The sequence below is a fragment of the Mus caroli genome, unplaced genomic scaffold, assembly GCF_978045245.1.
Source record: "Mus caroli unplaced genomic scaffold, Mus_caroli_1 scaffold_12, whole genome shotgun sequence".
Taxonomy (NCBI): Eukaryota; Metazoa; Chordata; class Mammalia; order Rodentia; family Muridae; genus Mus; species Mus caroli.
This window is the reverse complement of record NW_028227267.1, coordinates 51037867-51063267: the sequence shown is the minus strand read 5'-3', so window position 1 is coordinate 51063267 and position 25401 is coordinate 51037867. Positions and strand designations below refer to the sequence as shown.

The 25401-nt window shown below is 51.5% G+C and overlaps 1 protein-coding gene across 2 annotated transcripts; it reads left to right on the top strand.

The window, feature by feature from the left end:
- The first annotated feature begins 670 nt into the window (after positions 1-670).
- On the top strand, positions 671-25401 carry Myh6 (myosin heavy chain 6). 2 transcript variants are annotated; one of them, XM_021181497.3, is made up of 39 exons: positions 671-767; positions 1355-1487; positions 1779-1996; positions 3128-3271; positions 3528-3684; positions 3779-3806; positions 4054-4165; positions 4408-4500; positions 5093-5156; positions 5383-5481; positions 5941-6044; positions 6128-6266; positions 6675-6943; positions 7245-7415; positions 8445-8754; positions 9374-9444; positions 9769-9856; positions 9943-10060; positions 10202-10325; positions 10566-10702; positions 13189-13444; positions 13611-13853; positions 14012-14188; positions 14423-14568; positions 14806-14896; positions 16446-16835; positions 17158-17284; positions 17373-17491; positions 17802-17998; positions 18541-18724; positions 18879-19044; positions 19131-19255; positions 20097-20405; positions 20804-21007; positions 22553-22678; positions 22786-23061; positions 24096-24191; positions 24842-24976; positions 25328-25401. In XM_021181497.3, the coding sequence occupies exons 3-39, from the start codon at positions 1796-1798 to the stop codon at positions 25346-25348; spliced, it is 5817 nt and encodes a 1938-aa protein (XP_021037156.1). In that variant the 5' UTR covers positions 671-767; positions 1355-1487; positions 1779-1795; the 3' UTR covers positions 25349-25401. The 2 variants fall into 2 exon arrangements, with proteins under 2 accessions (XP_021037156.1, XP_029324958.1); XM_029469098.2 differs by having other exon boundaries at positions 25325-25401.

Sequence of the window (25401 nt, the reverse complement as noted above, 5' to 3'; positions counted from 1 at the left end):
CTCGGGACTATGGAAAATAGAATGGACACTCTATATGTGTCCCTAAGCCAAGGTAGCAAGGTCTTTGGAGGACACCTGTCTAGAGATGTGGCAATGGAGACTACAGACAGTATCTGCACAGAGTAAGGAGAGAGAGGAGGGGAGCATAGAATTCTCTTACTATCAAAGGGAAACTGAGTCATGCACCTGCAAAATGGATGCCCTCCCTAGACATCATGACTTTGTCTCTGGGGAGCTAGCACTCCAGGTCTGAGAGAGTAGGAGGCTCCCCTCAGCCTGAAGCTATGCAGATAGCCAGGGTGGAAAGGGGGAAGGGAGAGCCTGGGATGGGAGCTTGTGTGTTGGAGGCAGGGGACAAATATTAAGCCTGGAAGAGAAGGTGACCCTTACCCAGTTGTTCAACTCACCCTTCAGATTAAAAATAACTGAGGTAAGGGCCTGGGTAGGGGAGGTGGTGTGAGACGCTCCTGTCTCTCTTCTATCTGCCCATCGGCCCTTTGGGGAGGAGGAATGTGCCCAAGGACTAAAAAAAGGCCATGGAGCCTGAGGGGCGAGGGCAACAGACCTTTCATGGGCAAACCTTGGGGCCCTGCTGTCCTCCTGTCACCTCCAGAGCCAAGGGATCAAAGGAGGAGGAGCCAGGACAGGAGGAAAGTAGGAGGGAGGGTCCGAGCAGAGGACTCCAAATTTAGGCAGCAGGCATATGGGATGGGATAAAAAGGGGCTGGAGCGCTGAGAGCTGTCAGACAGAGATTTCTCCAACCCAGGTAAGAGGGAGTTTCGGGTGGGGGCTCTTCACCCACACCAGACCTCTCCCCACCTAGAAGGAAACTGCCTTCCCTGGAAGTGGGGTTCAGGCTGGTCAGAGATCTGACAGGGTGGCCTTCCACCAGCCTGGAAAGTTCTCAGTAGCAGGAGGTTTCCACAAGAAACACTGGATGCCCTTCCCTTACACTGTCTCCTCCATCTTCCTCCTGAGGATGCTCCTCCATTGTCTTGGTTTATCTTGGCTCTTGGTCTTCAGCAAGATTTGCCCTGCACTGTCCACTCCATCTTTCTCTACTGTCTCCGTGCTTTGCCTTGCCTTCTTACGTGTCCTTCCTTTCCACCCATTTCTCACTTCACCTTTTCTCCCTTCTCATTTGTATCCTTCCTTCCTTCCTTCCTTCCTTCCTTCCTTCCTTCCTTCCTTCCTTCCTTCCTTCCTTCCTTCCTTCCTGTCAGAGTGCTGGAAATCACACCTAGGGGTTCCCACCCTGACGTAAACAATCTACCAGTAAGCCACAGCTTCAGTGCTGCTGGGTGCTCTCTTACCTTCCTCACCCCCTGGCTTGTTGTGTTCCATCCTGGTCAGGATCTCTGGATTGGTCTCCCAGCCTCTGCTACTCCTCTTCCTGCCTGCTCCTCTCTCTGCCCAGCTGCACCTCTGTGGTGCCTCATTCCAACTGTGGTCCAAATTCTTCAGGATTCTCTGAAAAGTTAACCAGGTGAGAATGTCTCCCCTGTAGACAGCAGATCACAATTCTCCCTGAAGTCAGACTTCCAGCCCTCTCTTTCTCTGCCCAGCTGCCCGGCACTCTTAGCAAACCCCAGTTACCCTTACCCCACATAGACCTCTGACAGAGAAGCAGGCACTTTACACGGAGTCCTGGTGGGAGAGCCATAGGCTATGGTGTAAAAGAGGCAGGGAAGTGGTGGTGTAGGAAAGTCAGGACTTCACATAGAAGCCTAGCCCACACCAGGAATGACAGACAGATCCCTCCTATCTCCCCCATAAGAGTTTAAGAGTGACAGAATGACGGACGCCCAGATGGCTGACTTCGGGGCAGCGGCCCAGTACCTCCGCAAGTCAGAGAAGGAACGCCTAGAGGCCCAGACCCGGCCCTTTGACATCCGCACAGAGTGCTTCGTGCCTGATGACAAGGAGGAGTATGTTAAGGCCAAGATCGTGTCTCGGGAAGGGGGCAAAGTCACTGCGGAAACTGAAAACGGAAAGGTACGTGCAGTGGTGGCAAGACAGGGGAGGGTGGCTGGGGAAAGGGGTTGGAGCAGAGCCTCCTGTAGCAGGAGCTGAGGAGCTTGAGAAGAGGTGGGGATGCCAAGATATGTTCCCTTAGAGAACCTTCTCAGGGGGACCCAAGCAGGTGCACCAGGGTGTCACCCAAGGGATGCTCACTTGCCAGAAAGAGGCTGTCTTCCTCCCCAGAGAGGTCTTTATACAAAGGCACCAGCCTAGCATTAAAGGCAGTTCCCCTTTCTAGCACCTGCATCCCTCCTGACTGTGCCTCAGTTTCCCCCAAGAGTTCACTTTCTCAAAGTCCCTTCTCCTAAACCAAGAGCAAATTCAGATCCAGATGAACAAATAGAGCAGAAATTTTTGAGCTGGGATCCGATTCCTGAGACCAGTGATAGACACAGGAACCTCTGTTCCCTGGGTGCTCAGTCTAGCCGTGAGAATCACCCACCGCTCACTGTAGTGCTCAGGGTTGTGTTCCCCGCAGGTTTGCTGCCTGGATGTTGCTTCCCCAGGATGTGTGCATTGATAGTCACAACCCACAAAGGATTATAATCTATCCCAGCTCAGTGAGCTCCGGTCATTTAACTGTTAAGAGCCACCACCTCTTCCACCATTAAAACAAAAACCAAAAAACAAAAAACACTTGAATTCCAGTGGGCAGAAGCTATTGGCATCAAGACATAGAACACTGATACCAATCGACCCCCAATTTTGATGGATAAGGAGTTCAGGGTTGGGGTATGCTGCTTGTTCCACAGGGAAAAGGCTTTCCTGGAGCAACAGCGTACATGGAATCTAGAGCTTCTAGTCTCCAGCTATGCCTTGGTCTGTTTAACACACGGGGGCAGAAAAGAGATGATCACTGGACAGGGTCAGGAGCTGGCATGGGGAAAGGAACCCTAGAACATCTCTAGAGCTCGGGCAGGAAAAATACCTGGGAACTGAGTCCTAGGGGATTTAGGGGCGGGAAGCTGAAACCTTTGTCAGCCAAGAACTAGGGGAGTGAGGCCAAGCCAGGGACTGGGTAAGGGCATAAGGCTGGTAAAGGAGAGCTGACAAGAGCCCATGGGAAGGTCTTCATCCATCCTATCGCCCACTCTGCTTCTCCAGACGGTGACCATAAAGGAGGACCAGGTGATGCAGCAGAACCCACCCAAGTTTGACAAGATCGAGGACATGGCCATGCTGACCTTCCTGCACGAGCCGGCTGTGCTGTACAACCTCAAGGAGCGCTACGCGGCCTGGATGATCTATGTGAGTGGATGCTACACACTGCAGGAACTCGGTAGAGGCCTATACGGGCCAGTGAACTCGAAAAGAGGGGGTTAAAAAGCACCCCAAAGTCCCAGTGTCCTCTCATCCAGTCTACCTAGTTCATCTACCTAGTTCTGGTTCATCCTAGCAGAATGAAGGGAGCCAGCTCAAGTGGCCAGGGGTGCCTCTGACTGCCACCACTGCCTTGCTTAGTCTCCCCTTAACAACCGCATGTTGGCCCTATCTTCTACCCCAGACCTACTCAGGCCTCTTCTGCGTCACCGTCAACCCCTATAAGTGGCTGCCAGTGTACAATGCAGAAGTGGTGGCTGCCTACCGGGGCAAGAAGAGGAGCGAGGCCCCACCTCACATCTTCTCCATCTCTGACAACGCCTATCAGTACATGCTGACAGGTAAGCCTGGTGCCCAGACCTGGGTCCCCTCAACCTGAATTCTCACCTGGACTCGCATCCCTCAACCCATTGCCTCTCCTCCTCTCTCTTCCAGATCGGGAGAATCAGTCCATCCTCATCACGTGAGCAAGCACTAACCCTCCACAGGGGGTTTGGGTGGGATGGCCAGGCTGACCACGGGGTACAGCTGTGAAGGAGAGTCTTCAGGCTATAATTGCAAGGGAGAGAGGACTGGGCTCTTTTTAGAAGGCAAAGCTCATGCTGTGCTGGGCTCTGGTGCCCTAGGCTAGGAAAGGACAGGTGTGGAGCATGTTGTATGAACAATAGTGGAAGTCCTGGGCTCTGATCGCTGCCCCTTGTTGCCTCAAGCGGAGAATCCGGAGCAGGGAAGACTGTGAACACAAAACGCGTCATCCAGTACTTTGCCAGCATTGCAGCCATAGGGGACCGTAGCAAGAAGGAAAATCCTAATGCAAACAAGGTGAGCGTGGGTCACAGGCTCAGCTGAGGCATTGCAGGGAGAAGAGCAGGGCTTGGGAGGGTCGGTGCAGACCATCTTTCTGGCGGGACACACATGCTCTGAGACTTGTGTGGGGCCCGAGGACTAGTCAGCTGTGCATCCAGCCTCACCCTAGCCCTGAGGATTTGCTTAGGCTCCCAGCTAACCAGAACCTTCTAGAGGTGAATGGAAGATAAACCCCCACATCTCTGTTCCTTTCACAGGGCACCCTGGAGGACCAGATTATCCAGGCTAACCCCGCTCTGGAGGCCTTCGGCAACGCCAAGACTGTCCGGAATGACAACTCCTCCCGCTTTGTGAGTGACCTTGGATCACTACTATAAATGACCTCAAATGTGTCAAGAAAATGGAGTTCTATTTTGTCAAGAGTTGATAGACTTTGTTGATTATATTGCACCTGGATTTTGAGTATCATTAAGTATATATATATGCAGGTATACACAGATAAACAGACACACAGACACACAAGGAGAGAGAGAGAGAGAGAGAGAGAGAGAGAGAGAGAGAGAGAGAGAGAGAGAGAGAGAGAGATTTGAGGCATGTTTGAGGGGACAATGGCCTGAATTTCTGCATACTGAGTGAGTCAGCACCCTCCCAAGGCCTTCCCTTGGACATCCACCCCAGCGAACACAGAGGAGATGAAGGGGGATGAGGTGAGAGCCACAAGCCAGGGGCCTCTGACGTAGACTAAGCCTGGTAGCTGTTTTCCCCTCAGCTTCTTGCTGATATCTGGGTGTGAACAGCCTTTTCTTAGTTTTACTGACACTAAACTGTGACACCAGATAGGCCTTTTACATTCTAGAGCCATCAGGACACTCTGGGTTGGGCTAAAGTCCCCGTTTTGAGTCCGTACTTCTGGCGAGAGCCTTCACTCTGGTCTACCCACAGGGGAAATTCATCAGGATCCACTTTGGAGCCACTGGAAAGCTGGCTTCTGCAGACATAGAGACCTGTGAGTACCGCCATGATGCTTGCTCCCTCCCCTTGGGCAGCCCCATCTCCTCACTCTGACTTCTGCCTAGATCTCTGCCTACTTCATGGCTTTAATATTCTTTACTGAAACTAGCCTCTTCCTGGGTTCCATGGCCACTGCGTGGGAGCCTCTGGCTCTGTTCCCTGTTCTTTTGCTAACTCACCTCTCTCCTCTCACCCACCATCCTCCCATCTCCGTTCCTCAGACCTTCTGGAGAAGTCCCGGGTGATCTTCCAGCTAAAGGCTGAGAGGAACTACCACATCTTCTACCAGATCCTGTCCAACAAGAAGCCGGAGCTGCTGGGTAACCTGACCTGACCACTGCCCTTGCTGTTCCCAGAACCTACCCGTGGGGCTCCTCCCTTGGCTCAGTCCAACCTCGTTGCTCCCTCTTCCCTCTGCTCCACCCTTCCTCCTCCCTCCTGCTAGCTGCTCTGCACCTCTCTTGATGCCCTGTCAAGTACCTTGCTCCTGATTTTGTGTCTTCCCTCTCTTCTCTGCCATGCTTTCTCTCCTTCCCCCTTACATCATCTCTTCACAGGCTTTCCCCACATGGCATGCTCCTTCTTCTTCTTCACGGGGGCTTCGGGGCTTCTTTCCCCAGGAAAGATCCCCCTGTGCCTTCACTACTCTGGCCTTCACTGACTGTTCTCTCTATCTCCCCCCTGTCCTATCTCCCTCCACTCTTTTTCCATTCTCCCTCCTTCCCTTTCTTTACCTCCTTCCCACCCCATCCCTGCCCTGCCCTCCCTGCTTGGCACAGACATGCTGCTGGTCACCAACAACCCGTACGACTACGCCTTCGTCTCTCAGGGAGAGGTGTCCGTGGCCTCCATTGATGACTCTGAGGAGCTCTTGGCCACTGATGTACGTGAGGAGCCTGGAGATGGCCCTGGGGGTTCCGGAGAGCTCCAGGGTCACCTTCCACCCATCCTCTCCCTCTGTCACAGAGCGCCTTTGATGTGCTGAGCTTCACGGCAGAGGAGAAGGCTGGTGTCTACAAGCTGACAGGCGCCATCATGCACTACGGAAACATGAAGTTCAAGCAGAAGCAGCGGGAGGAGCAGGCAGAGCCGGATGGCACAGAAGGTGTGGGGGAGGTGCACCGTTGAGGAAACCCTCAAGTACTGAAGTCACTGGGGACTGAGTCCCTTGTGCTGTGCGCAGCGGTTCTTTCAACAAGTCTTAAGGGATTAGGTTGGAAGCAATTGTCTGGATTACAATACAGAAAGTAGGAGGAAAGTGGGAGCAACATGGGAAGCAGTGGTCAGCATCTTCACCTAGGGCCAGGCCCTGTTCCCGGGACTGCTCTTCAGCTAGATCCCAATCAAGCCCCTGGAATACTGGAGGAACTGAGGCTTGTAGGACAGAGAGAAGGGGTGGGGGATGGGGTGGATCAAGGACATGGCAAGTAGACCCACAGCCACACTAAGCAGAAGTTAGCTGGGATAAAGGAATGGAGGGACTGAAAATGCTTCCCCTCTCCTTGTCTATCAGATGCTGACAAATCTGCCTACCTCATGGGGCTGAACTCAGCTGACCTGCTTAAGGGCCTGTGTCACCCTCGGGTGAAGGTGGGGAACGAGTATGTCACCAAGGGGCAGAGTGTACAGCAAGTGTACTATTCCATCGGGGCACTGGCCAAGTCAGTGTACGAGAAGATGTTCAACTGGATGGTGACACGCATCAATGCAACCCTGGAGACCAAGCAGCCGCGCCAGTACTTCATAGGTGTCCTGGACATTGCCGGCTTTGAGATCTTCGATGTGAGTCTGGGAGCCCTGGCCTGGGACACCAAGTGTTCCTCACCCACCCACTCAGACCATCAGTCACATGTGGAGGGCCAGCTGTGGGCCAGGCACAGGATAGCAGTGGGGACCCATTAGAGCCAATCACTGTCCCTGCCCTCAGGAGAAGCCCTCCCTTCCCTGCCATGACCTGGGAGGGGACCAGCCATGCCTGTGCCAAGCTCAGGCAGGTGTGTGGCACAGTCCTAGGCTGACCCACCCTGCTGGCCACTCAGACCCTCAGTCGGCCTGCCTGACTGGCTGCCTCACCCCCTTGCAGTTCAACAGCTTTGAGCAGCTGTGCATCAACTTCACCAATGAGAAGCTGCAGCAGTTCTTCAACCACCACATGTTCGTGCTGGAGCAGGAGGAGTACAAGAAGGAGGGCATTGAGTGGGAGTTTATCGACTTCGGCATGGACCTGCAGGCCTGCATCGACCTTATCGAGAAGGTGAGCCCTGCCTCCGCCATCTGAGCTCCCTTCTCTGCCAACCCCAAAACAGTCATTCCATCTCTTCTACCCTCAGGAGACCAGAATCCCCAGAATCCCGAGCTGCTCCACAGCCCCAGCTTCTCGCACTGTGAGGTCGCAAGCACCCACAGCTGTTCTCTTCTCACCTCAAACCTTGAGTCTTGTTCCATTCTGTGATGGTCACCTCCCAGTGACTCCTGACCCTTCTCTACCACATAAGAAACATCAATCATGGAAAAATCCTGGACTCAAACAGGAAGTGTTTGTTTAGTATCCTTCCTGTTTGCTGAGAAATAACCAATTCTCAGCCCATCTCCTCAGGAGAGGAATGGCGTCCCTGTGGCGCAATGATGGCCTGCAGTGTGCCTTGCCTTTTGCTGCAGGCCAAACCCCAAGTGTCTGACCTGCATGCAGTCAGTCACTGTTCACCGAAAAGGGACCTTCCCATAAGCTGAGTCACTACTTGACTTCTAGACCCAAGTTCTCGTCTCCCTAACACCACAGAACCCCTAAGGTTTGGGGAAGGAGTATATACATCTTCCCAGGGGGGAAAATGGTCTCCAGCTTTACCAAATCCTCAAAAGAATTCTAGCCCCGAGAAAAACTAAGGATTCCATACTCTGAAGGGAAAAGTGTTTTTCAGAACTAGGATCCACCCAGCCAACCCTTAACTGGCTGCTGACATCAGCCAAGTTCTGTGGACACGCCTCTGTCCCTAGCCTGCAAAGGAAGGATGTTTCCCTCTGCAGGCTTTAAGGGGAGTGGCTAGGAACACATAGCTACTTGGCTACTGGGGCAAAAGAAAAAAATATGTGGGGTAGCTCCAGATGTAACTGGATTTAAGGTAACTGAGAATCTTGTCTTCCTATCTTGGGCCAAGAGGTTCTGCCAGGCACCCTTTGACCCTTCAGCAGTGCAGGTCTGTAGAGCCTTCTTGTCAGAGTGTGGGAGTCCTGGAAGTTGGGAATGTAACTGCTCATCCTTTCTCTCCTTACTCTATGCTGTCAGCCCATGGGCATCATGTCCATCCTCGAGGAGGAGTGCATGTTCCCCAAGGCCTCAGACATGACCTTCAAGGCCAAGCTGTACGACAACCACCTGGGCAAGTCCAACAACTTCCAGAAGCCTCGCAATGTCAAGGGGAAGCAGGAAGCCCACTTCTCCTTGGTCCACTATGCTGGCACCGTGGACTACAACATTATGGGCTGGCTGGAAAAGAACAAGGACCCACTCAATGAGACGGTGGTGGGTTTGTACCAGAAGTCCTCCCTCAAGCTCATGGCCACACTCTTCTCCACCTATGCTTCTGCTGATACCGGTAAGGGGGCAGCCCCTACAGTGGGCTAGGGGATTTCCTCAAGTGCAGGGGCGTCCAGAGGCAGCAGGAGGGCACAACACAGTGCATCTGCACTCCCCTGCACCTCTCCCTACCTTGTGTCATGGATATGGGCACACATGTCTGTCTTCTGAAGTCTGAAAACAACTGGAGATCAAGAAGGGAGGCATGCACTCTACTGTCAGGTGCCCAACACAGAAACAATGCGTAAAGGAGTTTTTAATGTGTGTTGGGAAGATTGCTGAACAATGGATAGGGCAGATGAGCCTCCAGTTCAGAGAATGAAGAAAATGGGCGTGGTTAGAAATGACTAGGGTAAAGTATAAAGAGAGTAGATAATGGGAAGAGTGGCCGCAGGATTAGGAGATGGAAGGTCAGGGCATGGGTAGTGTTTTCACACCTGCGGGTAGGCTATCTTAGAGGCTGTCTTAGCCAGCACCCTTCCCAGCTTCTAGAGGAAGTTACTTCCACCATCATGGAAAATAGACTTGGAAAATTATTGACCCAAAGTCACACAGCCCCGGAAGACCAGAGCCTTGGCCCTGCCTGAGAATGCCTGTGTTTTTAGGGTCTTGTTCTTTGGTCCTTCCCATGTTATTAGGTGACAGTGGTAAAGGCAAAGGAGGCAAGAAGAAAGGCTCATCCTTCCAAACAGTGTCTGCTCTCCACCGGGTAAGATGGGCCAGAGATTCCAGAGCACCTGTAGTGGGTAAGCCAGAGCCTCTGGGCTGTAGCCCTTGACCGTGAAGCTCTGTGTATGGGATGGCAAGAAGCTGGAGTTACATGATCGTCTGGGGGTATCTAACACTATGAGACTGAACTCACCCCACTTCCGTTTGGTTTATGAGCTAGCCTTTAACGGATGGTCTGAGCCATCTCTCCAGACCAACCCTGCTTCCTTTTGATGGTTCTGGTGATGGAGTATCTGGAACCTTGCACTCAGAGACCCAAGGGAAGTTCATATGGCCCCTGACTCTCCTCTCCCCTCTTCTCCAGGAAAATCTGAACAAGCTGATGACCAACCTGAAGACCACCCACCCTCACTTTGTGCGCTGCATCATTCCCAACGAGCGAAAGGCTCCAGGTGAGCCACAGGGAAGGCTTTAGTCAGGGGTGCTGCCTGGCACCTACTTACCCAGAGGCTGACCTCCATCTCCCCTGCTGCCCCAGGGGTGATGGACAACCCCCTGGTCATGCACCAGCTGCGATGCAATGGCGTGCTGGAGGGCATCCGCATCTGCAGGAAGGGCTTCCCCAACCGCATTCTCTATGGGGACTTCCGGCAAAGGTAAGGGGTGCCTCAGGGCTCAGGGAGCCAGGGGTGGGCTCCCTTTATGGGATTGTGGTGGGGTCTATGGCGGCCCTGAAATTCTATAGGCAGAGCAGACCCATACAGAATGCAAATGACTCTGAGAACTTCCCTCCCAAGGTATCGCATCCTGAACCCAGCAGCCATCCCTGAGGGGCAATTCATTGATAGCAGAAAAGGGGCTGAGAAACTGCTGGGCTCCCTGGATATTGACCACAACCAATACAAGTTTGGTCACACCAAGGTGAGTCTAGAGCTCTAAATAATGGCTGTGTAGCAGGTAGCCATGTTGAGTGATACAGCTAAGACTGGGAGGCAGATGGGCACAGGCTCCACCCCTCTCCTTTTCCACGCCCACAGTCAGACCTGGAATGCTGGAGTGATGGGTCCCTGGGAGCTTACTGAACATTCTTCCACCCTCCTCTACCTTGGCCACCCTTTGTTGATGCTGCGCCCCGCCTTGGTTCTACCCCCTTGCCCTTAGGTTTTCTTCAAGGCGGGCCTGCTGGGGCTGCTCGAGGAGATGCGAGATGAGAGGCTGAGCCGTATCATCACCAGAATCCAGGCCCAGGCCCGAGGCCAGCTCATGCGCATTGAGTTCAAGAAGATAGTGGAACGCAGGTGAGGCGGGCATGGAGGGCAAGTGTCGGGGTGAGAGGATGGCCAGCAGTGTGGAATAGTTACAGGGATCTGCATTCAGACCCTGGCTCCATTGATTGCTGTGATGTGGACTAGTGAGTCTACTGCAGTAGATTTCATTTTGAGCTATTTTGAAAAGACTCCATGACACTTTAAAACACCAGATGAATTTAAGAAGGCTGGCCTATTGTTTATAGATGTATAAATTAGTATAGGATTTTGAAAAGCATTTTATTCTCTTTCTTAATGTACCTAGTTTTTTTATTATTATTAGATTCATTTATGTATTGGGGTAATGCTGTATCACATATATGAAGGTCAGAGAACAATCTACAGAGTTGGTTCTCTTGATTGATTGATTGATTGATTGATTGATTGATTGATTGAGAAAGGGTTTCTCTGTGTAGCCAGCCCTGGTTGTCCTTGAACTCTCTCTGTAGAGCAGGCTGGCCTCAAACGCAGATATCTGCCTACCTTTGTATCCACCAGAATGCTGAGCTTAAAGGCATATGCTGCTCTCTCTCTCTCTCTCTCTCTCTCTCTCTCTCTCTCTCTCTCTCTCTCTCTCTCTGCTATTGTTCACTGTTGTTCTACTATATGGGTCCAAGGAAGCCGAGCCACCTCAAAGGCTCTTATTCTTTCTGTGTATATAAATACCTCACATTTATTTGTGTCTTTTGTATGTGCATGTGTATGTGGTATGTGTGCACATGTGTCCGTGCATGAAGCAGGGTGCATGTGGAGGTCAGAGGACAGCATGCAGGACCAGATCTCTGCTCCTACCATGTTCAGGCACAGGGACCAGACTCTGGCTGTGATGATGTTTGACACTGAGTGCCTTTGCCTGCTGAGCCATCTTGCCAGCCTGTTCTCTTCTTTAAAGTTGAACTATCACATACTTTTAATTTTGTTAGGTTTTTGACAAATTCATAAGTGTATACAATACTCAGTGATCATATCGACCACATTGCCCTCCACTCCTGCTGGCCCCTTCTTATTCCTAACCAATCCCCTCTGCTTCTGTGTCTTTATTTTTTATCATCACATACTTTCCATTTCATTCCTGAATATAGTCTCCCAGAGAAACCACTTCACATGATACACCAGGAGACAAAAGAAAAGAAAAAAAATCTATCTTCATGGCAGTCTTAATCTTAAGAGCAGAGATCTAGCTGGGCAGTGGTGGCGCACACCTTTAATCCTAGCACTTGGGAGGCAGAGGCAGGTGTATTTCTGAGTTCAAGGCCAGTCTGGTCTACATAGTGAGTTCCAGGACAGCCAGGACTACACAAAGAAACCCTGTCTGGAAAAAAAAAGAGCAGAGACCTAGAAAGGACCTCAACTTTCATCTAAAAGAGAGTGGCTAAAGAGTATCCCAGCCATTTGGTGAAATACTATGTAACTGTGAAAATGGCTGTGCTACAGCGACATGGTACAAAAGCAATTCATACAAACAAGACATACAGTATGACACAGTATTTACCTATGAAGCTCAGAAATCATGACAACAGAAGTTCATTGTTTAAAGTGACCTTTGCACATTGTCTAAAACATTTTTTTTGAAGAAGTAAAAAAAAATTGAGGAACCAAGGAAATGGCTCAGGTAGGGTTTGCTGTGCAAACATGAACTCCTATGCTCCTTCTCCAGCAGCCACATGAAAAGCTGAGTGTAGCCGCCCAATCCATAACCCCAGCACTGTGGGGCAGAGAGAGCAGGGTCAGTAGAGCTCCCTGCATATCAGCCTAATGGAAACAGCAAACCCCAGGTTCAGTGCCTTAAGGCAGAGAACTCGAGAAGGAGACAGCTCATGTCCTCCTCTGGTCTCTAGGTACACATGTACCCATGTATACTCACATGTGTGTGCCTACATACAACACATGCACAAGCACAAATTAAAAAAAGAAAAATTGAGATGGGTGTCTCATTACATATCTAGGCAGGGCAGGCTTGGAGCTTACTATGTAGACCAGGCTAACCTCGAACCACAGCTGACACACATACAAAAATCTACACTACCACACCCTGCCAAAAAAAATAATAATTTTTAAGTAAGAAAATTAAAAACAAGTTTAATAGCAGTGGCTGCTTCTAGTTGAGGGCCAGAGAAGGTGGAAAGGAGCCCACTTGTAGCTCAGTAGTTGAATGCTCCATCTCCTGCTCAGCTGGTGGGCTCCCAAGCAGTTATTTTATAGCATTCTGAGATGTAAAATGCTACATAGTCTGTATTTGAAGGTGTCCCGAAAATGAACACTGAATAGGTAGACCTCTCAGTGACTTCTGTTACTATTGCTGCCCCAGTACAGGAATGCACACCATACTTTTGTTGAAATCATAGGGAGTGAGGCTACAATGCCCCTTGTCCTTTGTGCCTATAAACTTGCTCAGACAGAGGAGGCCAGGGCAACTGGTCCCATGCCTGAGGAGACTTCTTTCTAGAGTTCTTCCTGATTGCACTCTTTCTGGTCAGGGATGCCCTGCTGGTTATCCAGTGGAACATTCGGGCCTTCATGGGGGTCAAGAATTGGCCGTGGATGAAGCTCTACTTCAAGATCAAGCCGCTGCTGAAGAGCGCGGAGACGGAGAAGGAGATGGCCAACATGAAGGAGGAGTTTGGGCGAGTCAAAGATGCACTGGAGAAGTCTGAGGGTCGCCGCAAGGAGCTGGAGGAGAAGATGGTGTCCCTGCTGCAGGAGAAGAATGACCTGCAGCTCCAAGTACAGGCGGTGAGGTCACATGACTTTCTCTTCTTTCTCCCTCTCTGTCTCCTGGATTGTTGCCCATCTCATCTCCAGAGTCTGGGAATCCAGAAGCTCCACCCCTTTACAAGACCCGCATCTTCCCCCTCTTTAATCTCTTTAATCGTTGACGTCTTCCGTTCCTTGCCCCCAGGAACAAGACAACCTCAATGATGCAGAGGAGCGCTGTGACCAGCTGATCAAGAACAAGATCCAGCTGGAGGCCAAGGTGAAGGAGATGACCGAGAGGCTGGAGGACGAGGAGGAGATGAACGCCGAGCTCACTGCCAAGAAGCGCAAGCTGGAAGATGAGTGCTCAGAGCTCAAGAAGGATATTGATGACCTGGAGCTGACGCTGGCCAAGGTGGAGAAGGAAAAGCATGCAACAGAGAACAAGGTGAGGCCAGTTCCCTCGGGTTCAGCCTAGGTCTCCAGAAGATTTCCAGACCAGAGTATGAGCCTAGTTGGTAGCATCTATAGATGTCTCCACAATGACATCCTTTGATCCTAAAGGCAAGGTGGATTTATTTGTTTATTTTTATTCTTCTTTGGCAGGTTAAAAACCTAACAGAGGAGATGGCTGGGCTGGACGAAATCATTGCCAAGCTGACCAAAGAAAAGAAAGCTCTGCAAGAAGCCCACCAGCAAGCCCTCGATGACCTGCAGGCTGAAGAAGACAAGGTCAACACGCTGACCAAGTCTAAAGTCAAGCTGGAGCAGCAGGTGGATGATGTAAGTGATAAGAGCCATGTTCCGCCTCTCTCAGATCAAGACTCTGTAGCCAACGCCTATAGAGAAGGAGTTTCCCTCTGCATCTAATTCCTATGACCCCAGGAGCTTCTCTGTTCTCTGGGATTCCTTATCAGGCAAATCTCTGGAGTACCAACCCCGATGGACTTCAAGTTTAAGGCGTACACTGTGAATCCCAGTCTTTCCAGCATGTATTCATTTTATTCTCTCTGCCAGCTGGAGGGATCCCTGGAGCAGGAGAAGAAGGTGCGCATGGACCTAGAGCGAGCCAAGCGGAAGCTGGAGGGTGACCTGAAGCTGACCCAGGAGAGCATCATGGACCTGGAGAATGACAAGCTTCAGCTGGAAGAAAAGCTCAAGAAGTATGGCCCGTGGTGGGCAGGAGGGGCTGACAAGGGATAGGTTTCTAGCCTGGTAACCGTGGCGCAGGATGCTGTATTTCTACTGGCTTGGCTTCCCTGGACACACTGAAAGTGAGGGCAGTCGGGGTTCAACCCCTTTGCTGTCTGGGCCAGGGTTTGGGGGCTGGTTCTGGCATAGAGCAATAAGACAGGCCCAGAGGAAGGGCGACCCTCAGTTTCACGCCCCTTCTCCTCTAGGAAAGAGTTCGACATCAGTCAGCAGAACAGTAAAATTGAGGACGAGCAGGCCCTGGCTCTTCAGCTGCAAAAGAAACTGAAGGAAAACCAGGTGACCTACTTGCCGGGGTGGTTGAAGGGAACTCAGAGCCCGGAGACTGTGGGGAGGTGTGGGTATTTAAGGTTCTAGACTATGACTGGAACTCCAGGCAGCCCAGTACCCAAGCACTCCTAAACACAGGAACACTAGCTTTCCCGTTATCGAGCAAGAATATGTCATCTTCTTAGCAAAACTGTTTTGAGGGAGAATCATATCTACTAATAAGGCATCTCTCCCCCAAGATGCACTCTGCCTGTTGAACTTTCTCTTCTGGAACAACTCAGAGGACTCGGTTCTCCTCCAATCCGCTCTATACTCTCTCTGCACAGGGATGAGGGAAACCCTCACAAATCCCCCTCCCAGGGGCTGCCCTGTTCACAATCCTTGAATGCTAACCTCGGCCTCTAACACAGGCTGAGGGCCACAGGCATTCCTGCATACAGTTAACTCCTCCTTGTGGAGTAAGTCACCTCCATTCCTTGGCACTCGCTATTCTCACCTGCACAATGGCAGTAAGGCTGTAAGCTAGGCTTACCTGCACTCATGTGTGGTTTGTTCCCATCTTGGCTCCATCTTCTTTATTTTACCCAGAATACTGAGCCATCCCCTGCATCTTCTGCCATAAGTCTGGGCAAGTTCTTTGGCCTCTAGGAGATAATAATGTCATTATTCTCACCGGGTCTTGGCGCTAGGCTATCGCCCCTCCCTCTTCTGTGTGGGATCTGTGCTTCAAGTCCTACCTTCTCCACGTTGAGAGAAGAGGTGTAAGTCCCCTCTCTCCTACCTCAGGGTCTACTCTGTAGTTTATTAAAACTGTCCATTGCACCAGAGAGAGAGAGAGAGAGAGAGAGAGAGAGAATCCCACAAACCTTCCCTATAGAGACAAAAGACCAAAATGGCAAATGCGCATACTCCAGATTTAGTCAGGACCAAGTCTAAGGCCACAACAACGAGGTAGGGGTATGAAGAAGAGGGCATCTTATTGATACATAGCTTGGCTTAGAAAGGAGCAATCAAGCTACATCCCGGGCCTGAGAATACCTAAGGAATCCATGACATGGGGAATCTAGGTGATTAGACCTCATGGTTAGCTCAGATAATTGCAATAGTATTTGACTGTTCTTGAGGCAGTTTTGCTACAAATGTTAGTTTAAAAAAAAAATGAGTGCTTATTACCTTGCCTTATAGTCAGTGGATCAGAGTCAGGTGAAACTGTTGGCTCTCTGAGGTTCATAATCTCAGGAGGTCTCGGGATCCCGCTCCAAACACAGATGCTCAACACTTAGGCTGCAGATGCTCAAACTGAATCTCAGATACTTTAGGGAAATCCTCCAAACTTTGGCTTCGGCCAATTTCCTATTCTAGGGTGTTTAGCAATGTCCCTTGCTTCTATAGCATCCTCCACACAATTTAAAATGTCTCCAGCCATCACCAGCTATACCTAGTAGCTGAAAACCCGTGCTAGAGGTCTAGTGCACATGGGAGCCTTTTAGAGCCCTGGAGCACGGGCCTCAATGGAGGGGTGCAGGAAGCAGGTCTGACCCTCTGTGTCTCTGGCTAGGCACGCATCGAGGAACTGGAGGAGGAGCTGGAGGCCGAGCGCACAGCCCGGGCCAAGGTGGAGAAGCTGCGCTCTGACCTGTCCCGGGAGCTGGAGGAGATCAGTGAGAGGCTGGAGGAGGCCGGCGGGGCCACATCCGTGCAGATAGAGATGAACAAGAAGCGCGAGGCCGAGTTCCAGAAGATGCGGCGGGACCTGGAGGAGGCCACGCTGCAGCACGAGGCCACGGCGGCGGCCCTGCGCAAGAAGCATGCGGACAGCGTGGCGGAGCTGGGCGAGCAGATCGACAACCTCCAGCGGGTGAAGCAGAAGCTGGAGAAAGAGAAGAGTGAGTTCAAGCTGGAGCTGGACGATGTCACCTCCAACATGGAGCAGATCATCAAGGCCAAGGTGGGCCCTTTCTGCAGCTCTCCTCCTCCCCACAGCTGTGTCATCTCTTGTCATTCTCATTCCCCTTGGTGCCCTTTGCCCTTCACCTCCTGTCTATCCTGCTTCTCCGTAGCCTTCACCCACATTTATCTACTAGTCTTTCTTCAGTGCATTTTCTTCTTCAGACTGAGTCCCTTCTAATCTCACCCTCTTGCCTGTCCTCTGAGCAGTCCCCATCCTTGCCCTCTTTTCCTTTTTCTGGTCTGGGTCCACACAACCCCTCCTCCCTGCCAGTCGTGGCCCTTTCCACATTCACCTTTTGTCTGCTCGTTAATGCCTGCAGGCCAACCTGGAGAAAGTGTCCCGGACACTGGAGGACCAGGCCAATGAGTACCGCGTGAAGCTGGAAGAAGCCCAGCGCTCCCTCAATGACTTCACCACACAGCGAGCCAAGCTGCAGACAGAGAATGGTGGGTGCCCCTGACCGTCCCCTAGCCTGCCCCTGGTAGCTTTGGTTTCCTCCTTCCATGGCCCAAGAACCCTTCATTCCACCTGCAGGGGAGTTGGCTAGGCAACTGGAAGAAAAGGAGGCATTGATTTCCCAGCTGACCCGAGGCAAGCTCTCTTACACCCAGCAGATGGAGGACCTCAAGAGGCAGCTGGAGGAGGAAGGCAAGGTGAGGCCCATATAATGGCAGTGGGACAGACTCAGTGGCATCCCTGGACACACTGTTACCTCCAGGAGTACACCTGGATGCCAGAGGTAACCTGTTAACCTATTTCCCTACTAAATGGTCAGTCCTCCTGATCATTTAAGGACTCCTTATTGGTAAAGGAGACAGGTAGGCAAATGGAAATCACTCAAAGACATTGAGACTCCACCCCATGTGGGTGAGTCTGGGTCTTGACTGAAGTAAATAGGCATAAGAATCTAGAGACTGGAGGGTTGGGTTTACTCCAATTTCCTTGATGCCCACCTCTTCCCAGGCCAAGAACGCCCTGGCCCACGCACTGCAATCATCCCGGCATGATTGTGACCTGCTGAGGGAACAGTATGAAGAAGAAATGGAGGCCAAGGCTGAGCTACAGCGTGTCCTGTCCAAGGCCAACTCAGAGGTGGCCCAGTGGAGGACCAAGTATGAGACAGATGCCATACAGAGGACGGAGGAGCTGGAGGAAGCCAAGTGAGTCCACTGTGGCTGCCCCTGGATTTGCCAAGAGAATGGAGCAGAGCGTCTGCTGCGGAGACAGGCAGAGTAGATGCAGGAAAGAGCTTTGGGGTGGGAGAACAGAGGATGGGGAGACCTGGTGAGCCATGGGAGTGTTTGGTAGAAAGCCTGAGTCCTGCAACCTGTAACGCCTGGCTGGCCCTTGCTTACTTCCTTTGACGGGTGAGCTTTTGGCCCGGGTTATACCTGACACTCACGTATAAGACGAGCAAAAAGCTTGTTGGTCAGAGGAGCTATCATCATGCAGCCTGGGCCTGAGGGAAGGGGGTGGGGGTGCACAGTCACACAGATGTGATGTATGTATGGGAGAGTCTGAGCAGCCTGTGATGGACGTCTCTGTTCTAGGCTCCAGTAGCCCTCACATCCTCTAGGCTGGGGTTCCAACATCTTAGGGAACTGTGGGGAGAAGCTGGGTCTTTCCCATCGACACTCGGAAGGAGGGGATCATCTCACGTCCTCGTGGCTCCAAGTACAGTCACATACATTCCCCTGGACAGGAAGAAGCTGGCTCAGAGGCTGCAGGATGCAGAGGAGGCAGTGGAGGCTGTCAATGCCAAGTGCTCCTCCCTGGAGAAGACCAAGCACAGGCTACAGAATGAGATCGAGGACCTGATGGTAGACGTGGAGCGCTCCAATGCCGCCGCCGCAGCCCTGGACAAGAAGCAGAGGAACTTTGACAAGGTAGGCTCACGGTGGGGCTGCAGACACTGTGCATGCTGCTGGTGGGGTCAGTGCCAGCTCAAGGCCACAGCATGCTCCTTGGAGGTGGGGGAAGAGGGCTGAATCAGGAGAGGGGCCTGGGCAGTTCTGGTCACAGGGCGCTCCTTCCCTGCAGATCCTGGCTGAGTGGAAGCAGAAGTATGAGGAGTCACAGTCAGAGCTGGAGTCTTCCCAGAAGGAGGCGCGCTCCCTGAGCACAGAGCTCTTCAAGCTCAAGAACGCCTATGAGGAGTCTCTGGAGCACCTGGAGACCTTCAAGCGGGAGAACAAGAACCTCCAGGGTGGGCGAGCTGGGGGACAGGGAAGAGCCGCAGGGAAAGGCAAGTGGGGCAAGGCATATTGATCTTTCTGGTCCTCTGATCCTCAGAGGAGATCTCAGACCTGACCGAACAGCTGGGAGAAGGGGGGAAAAATGTGCACGAGCTGGAGAAGATCCGCAAACAGCTGGAGGTGGAGAAGCTAGAGCTGCAGTCGGCCCTGGAGGAGGCTGAGGTAAGGGCCTAACTTGGCACTCTTCAGCCTGTCTTGCTGTATCCTGTCTTACCGCCTCACAGAAGTCACCCTGACCCCAGGACACAAATCTATTGGCTCCCATTCTTAATAGACAGTCACATACCCAGGAACCATGACTTCCCCCAAAGCTGAGTTCCTCACATTGTACAATGCCACAGTCTGGTTTGTAGGACAGAAGGCTTGCTTCCTGGCTGGAATCGGGCTATCATAATATCAGTTCAAACCACTGGGTAGGAACACAGGCTCCAGGGTTAAATGACCTAGGTTTGAACCCTGTCTTGAGACCCTCTGTACACCTTGCTGCCCTCATCTATAAGATGGAATTAATGTATAAACCTCATAAGATTATGTATATGATAATTATGAAGATTGAGTGAAATAACACAGTCAAGCACTTACTAGCCATGCTTTGCTGCGCATTTCTAAGAACTTGGGACAGCCCGGGATTAGGGCTATAGACACTTCAACCTTTACTGTGATTTTTTTGTTTTTAATCAGATGGGTCAGGAACTCCTGCTATGTTAGTCCCAAAGGCCTGATGACTGAGAAGTATTAATTCAGGCTGTAGAGATGGGCTCAACCATTAAAGGCTAGGCTCACAACCAAAAATATAAGAGAAGTCCGAATCCTCTCCTTTATAGAGGAAGATCCAGGAGTCAGGCCCTGGAGGCTCAGCACTTTCTCTCCCACAGTCGTCTAGGTACAGGACCTATCACCACAGCACCTTCCTAGGCCATAGTCCTAGTCTGCCATCCTCTCCTTCTCTACACCCAACCCAAGTCAGCCTTAGCTACCCACCTCTGACTCCTCTGCTTTCCAGGCCTCCCTGGAGCATGAGGAGGGCAAGATCCTCCGCGCCCAGCTGGAGTTCAACCAGATCAAGGCAGAGATCGAAAGGAAGCTGGCAGAGAAGGATGAGGAGATGGAGCAGGCCAAGCGCAACCACCTGCGGATGGTGGACTCCCTGCAGACCTCCCTGGATGCAGAGACACGCAGCCGCAATGAGGCCCTGCGGGTGAAGAAGAAGATGGAGGGCGACCTCAACGAGATGGAGATCCAGCTCAGCCAGGCCAATAGAATAGCCTCAGAGGCACAGAAACACCTGAAGAATTCTCAAGCTCACTTGAAGGTAACAGGAGCCAGGCCTCTAGAATGTGGTAAGTCAGAATATGTATAGTGCCCAGAAAAACGATAAAGGTCCACAACACACCACTCTGAATATACCCAATCTTGTCTGCTCTTGGAAGCTAAGAGGGCTGAGACTGGTTAATGCTTGAATAGGAGATAGTAAACGACAGGGAATAAATGGACTAACGTAAGTATGAGAAAGTGGGAACTGTCTGCCTCCTGGGTTTGTAGGCATGAGGAACAGTGCACTCTGGACCAGTCGAGCCTCAGGACAAGAGAGTAGATAATGAAATAGGTGCTTATCTTCCTGATGACAAGAGGTGACGTGTGCCAGACTCAAGATGGAGGTCTGTTGGCATGAGGTCCAGGCCCTCTACCATCATCATACTTTCTCCACAGGACACCCAGCTCCAGCTGGATGATGCTGTCCATGCCAATGACGACCTGAAGGAGAACATCGCCATCGTGGAACGGCGCAACAATCTGCTGCAGGCGGAGCTGGAGGAGCTGCGGGCTGTGGTGGAGCAGACGGAGCGGTCTCGGAAGCTGGCAGAGCAGGAGCTGATTGAGACCAGTGAGCGGGTGCAGCTGCTGCACTCGCAGGTGACAGAGTTAGGGACCCTGTGCAGAAACCCACTGAGAGTCAGAGACCAGGATAATTTTAGACCAAGTCAAGCGGCATTGCAAAGTATCTCACTTCTTGGGTCAGTTCTCATCTGTTAGTAGCAGCTGGGAGAACCATTGTCTCTAGCAAGAGGAACAGACTTAGAAGCTAAGTGTGTCACGGCTGAATGGTAGTGTGCCTGTGAGTCACAAATCTGGGAGCCACAGATTGCCTTTTGTCATCTGATACCCTGATCTACAAGACAGCCTCCAACTTGATTTGTAAAGATAGGAGCTGGGGAGTTTAAAGATATGTAACTGGGGCTGGAGAGATGGCTCAGCAGTTAAGTGTGTTTACTGTTCTTTCACAAAACCCCAAATATTTGGTCCACAGCACCCAAATCAGGTGGCTCACAATCTCCTACAACTCAATTCCAGATGATCTGTGGCCTGTGACCTCTGTGGGCACCTGTACTCACATGTACATATTCGCTCACACGCTCATGTGCATGCACACACACATACACGTGCACACACTCATATGTACACACACATATGTACATACACACTCACACAGACATACACATGTATACACACATATGCACACACACATACACACATGTACACACACATACATGCACATGCACACACTCACATACATACACAGATATGCACACACATACACATGTGCACACACATACACATATGTGCACATGCACGGGGCAGGGGGGGGACACATTTTTAAGAAGCAGAACTACATCTTCTTGCCAGGCAAACGATGGGAAGAACACTGTTCTGCACATTCCCACTGTATCCAGTTCTACTCCAGATGAGTGTTTGTGCTGAACGATTGCAGTGCCTTCTGTGGCTTTGTTCCATAATTTAGCATATTAGAATATTCTGGGAGCCAGGCTTGTTTAATTTTCTATTAGTGTTATTTGTACATGTTCACATGTGTGCACATGGGTGCACAGGACATGTGCACATATGTGTGCACGTGTGAGGAGGCCAGAGGTTAACACTGGATGTCTTCCTCTGTCATTCTCCATCTTATTTTCTGAGGTGAAGTGTCTCACTGAATGTGGGGCTCACCAGCTGGATGGGTGGGCTGACCAGTGAGCTTCAGAGTTCCATCTGGGTCTGACCTCTGGGCACTGAGGTTACAGGTGTGCATCATGACATCAGCTTCCTCATGGGTTCTGGGAATCTGAACTCAGACCCTCATGCTTGAGTGGCAGGTGATTTTCTGCCCAAGCCATGAGCCATCTCCTCAGCCTTAGATGATTTTTTCATCTTCCCCCTCTTCCTCTTCCTCCTTCCCTTCCTCCTCCCAATCTTCCTCCTCTTCCTCCTTCCCTTCCTCCTCCTGCTCCTCCTCCTCCCTCTCTTCTTCCCTCTCCTCCTACCCCTCCTCCTCTTCCTCCTTCCCCTCTTCCTCTTCTTCATCCTCCTCCACCTCCTTCTTTTTCAACAGCCTCTTTTAATTTTCTCTGAAAAAACTATGGAACTAAGCAATAAAGTGTGCATTTGATATTTTTTTTCTAGAACACCAGCCTCATCAACCAGAAGAAGAAGATGGAGTCAGACCTGACCCAGCTCCAGACAGAAGTAGAGGAGGCAGTGCAGGAGTGTAGGAACGCAGAGGAGAAGGCCAAGAAGGCTATCACAGATGTGAGTCCCCTCCCCTGCCTACCCACTCCAGAGCAGCATCTCCCTAGCCTGGGCAGTGAGCCCACAAGGACCTGAGCAGACCACATGCTCTCCTCTCCTGCACACAGGCCGCCATGATGGCTGAGGAGCTGAAGAAGGAGCAGGACACCAGCGCCCACCTGGAGCGCATGAAGAAGAACATGGAGCAGACCATCAAGGACTTGCAGCATCGTCTGGATGAGGCAGAGCAGATCGCGCTCAAGGGCGGCAAGAAGCAGCTGCAGAAGCTGGAGGCTCGGGTCCGGGAGCTGGAGAATGAGCTGGAGGCTGAGCAGAAGCGCAATGCGGAGTCTGTGAAGGGCATGAGGAAGAGCGAGCGGCGCATCAAGGAGCTCACCTACCAGGTTGGGCAGGGCTGATCAGGATAGAGCAATGGCTTTACAAGCCCACCTGTGGGCACAAACAGGGCTCTGGTGTGCTGTGCCATCGCTCACTAATGCCAGGCGCCACTTCACACCAGTACCTTTTGATGCTAGCTGCAGTTTCTCTGATGGGACACCTAGGCCTTAGGGCACCATCACAGAGTGTCTGAGAATGCCATCTGTATAGTGGAGATTGGCTATTTTCAGTGTCTGGGAGGAGAAGCCTAAGGGGATGGGTGCATTGGTCCACCTAAGAGGGTGTACAAGAGGCACATGGTAGAGAGTGCAGACCTAATGTGGACTAAGGGGCAATGGCATCCTAGAACATTAAATGACATGGAGACAGGAATGACCAAGGGGCACTGGAGCCACAGACCCTGCTGCCCAAATTCTGGCTCAGGAGAAGGTGCCAGAATATTGGGCTATGTTAGATAGAATAATCTAGATGGTGATAACACCAGCTTTCTGTACTATTCCTCTTATGATCACTTTGAACCACTGGCTGAAATTGCCCACATTACTGCAAGGGAAACTCTATTTACCAGGCAGACCCTATGTCTCCATATGACCATAGTAAGAGGTTCCTGGGAGTGGCGGGGAGTTTGAAGAAATGGCTCAGTGACTAAGAGCACTCATGGCTCTTTCAGTGAACCTGGGTTCAATTCCCAGCACCCACATGGCAGCGCACAACTGTCTGTGATCCCAGAGTCAGACACCCTCACACAGACATACATGCAGGCAAAACACCAATGCAAATAAAAACAAACAAATAAATAAATAAATCGAAGTTCCCAGTGGCTCTGAGGACTTCCCCTCACTTCCAGCACCCAGACACTCATTAATTTGTGAGTCTCTAACTGAAAAATCCCTTTGTCCTACAACCCCTAGACCTGAGCCACTGGAGGGAGAGGCCTCTGAGGCCTGGCGAGAGGAATAGAGTAAAGGAGGAGGGACTGATAACCACAATTGCTTCTCTCCCCAAAACTGGCTCCTCCATCCCTCCCACCCACCTTCAGACAGAGGAAGACAAGAAGAACTTAATGCGGCTGCAGGACCTGGTGGACAAGCTGCAGTTGAAGGTGAAGGCCTACAAGCGCCAGGCTGAGGAGGCGGTGAGTTCAGAGTTTTGTCTCTGTCTTTTATCCATACACCTGCTAGTGAGAACCAGTGAGCATTTGCCACAGTGGGGCTGAGACCAGAGTCTGCTCCACCATCAGCTCAGACATTTATTCTTCGCGTATGATCAGAATTGTATCTAGCACCCTAAGTTCCAAAGATCAGTGCTGTTCCTGCCCTACATCTGTCCACTAGTTACTTACAGTCCATATACCATAAGACCAAGGAAGAGCATTGAGATGCAGGACAGCAAGGGGCCAAGAGTTGGCGTTGGGCCTGGATAGAACCCAGAGTAAAACAAGACACTTGGGTGGACAGGAACATGTGGGTGTGGTGTGGATGAGCACAGATGTGCAGAAAACCCCCAAGTCTGCAGGCATCTGTCTGAGGCACAACTGGAACAGATGCAGTGGATGTGGATTCTCACAAAGCACGCAGGGCAGCACAGGTTCATTCCGGGCAGTGGGTAGCAATGACGGGTCTTGAACACTGAGCACATTTGAGGAAGGTGCCAAACAAGACATCCCTGGGAGGGCTGTTGCAGAAACTGAGTGAGGAGTGGCTGAGGGACATGGACAGGAGAACCTGAGAGCCCATCCCAGAGTTCCCCTCACCCCAGTCTCCCCTCCCCTTTACCCACTCATAGGAGGAGCAGGCCAACACCAACCTGTCCAAGTTCCGCAAGGTGCAGCACGAGCTGGATGAGGCGGAGGAGAGGGCAGACATTGCCGAGTCCCAGGTCAACAAGCTGCGGGCCAAGAGCCGGGACATTGGTGCCAAGGTGAGTTCCTCCCTTGGAACTGCTAGTCACGTGCTCATCAGGATGCCTCTGCATGCATGATGCTCTGAACAGCTACGTGTGTATCCCATATGCATTTAGACATAGAATAGGCATACATACAACCAAAGGGTCCCACAGACACTTATAACCTGAGAGTCCACTCTCCCACTCGAAGCAGGCCCCAGATCTGTGTTCTAAACTACAAGCACTGGCATCATGAGACTTCAAGACCGCTGAGGTTCAACCCCTCCTTTCCCAAGGGCATTTTATTAGAGCCACTGAAATCCCTAGAAATTCCTCCCCTGGCCATCGTACCCACTGACCTCACATCTCTTACTCCTTTCTCAGCAGAAGATGCACGACGAGGAATAACCTCTCCAGCAGACCCTCGCTGTGGCCAATCCACAATAAACATAAACATTCGA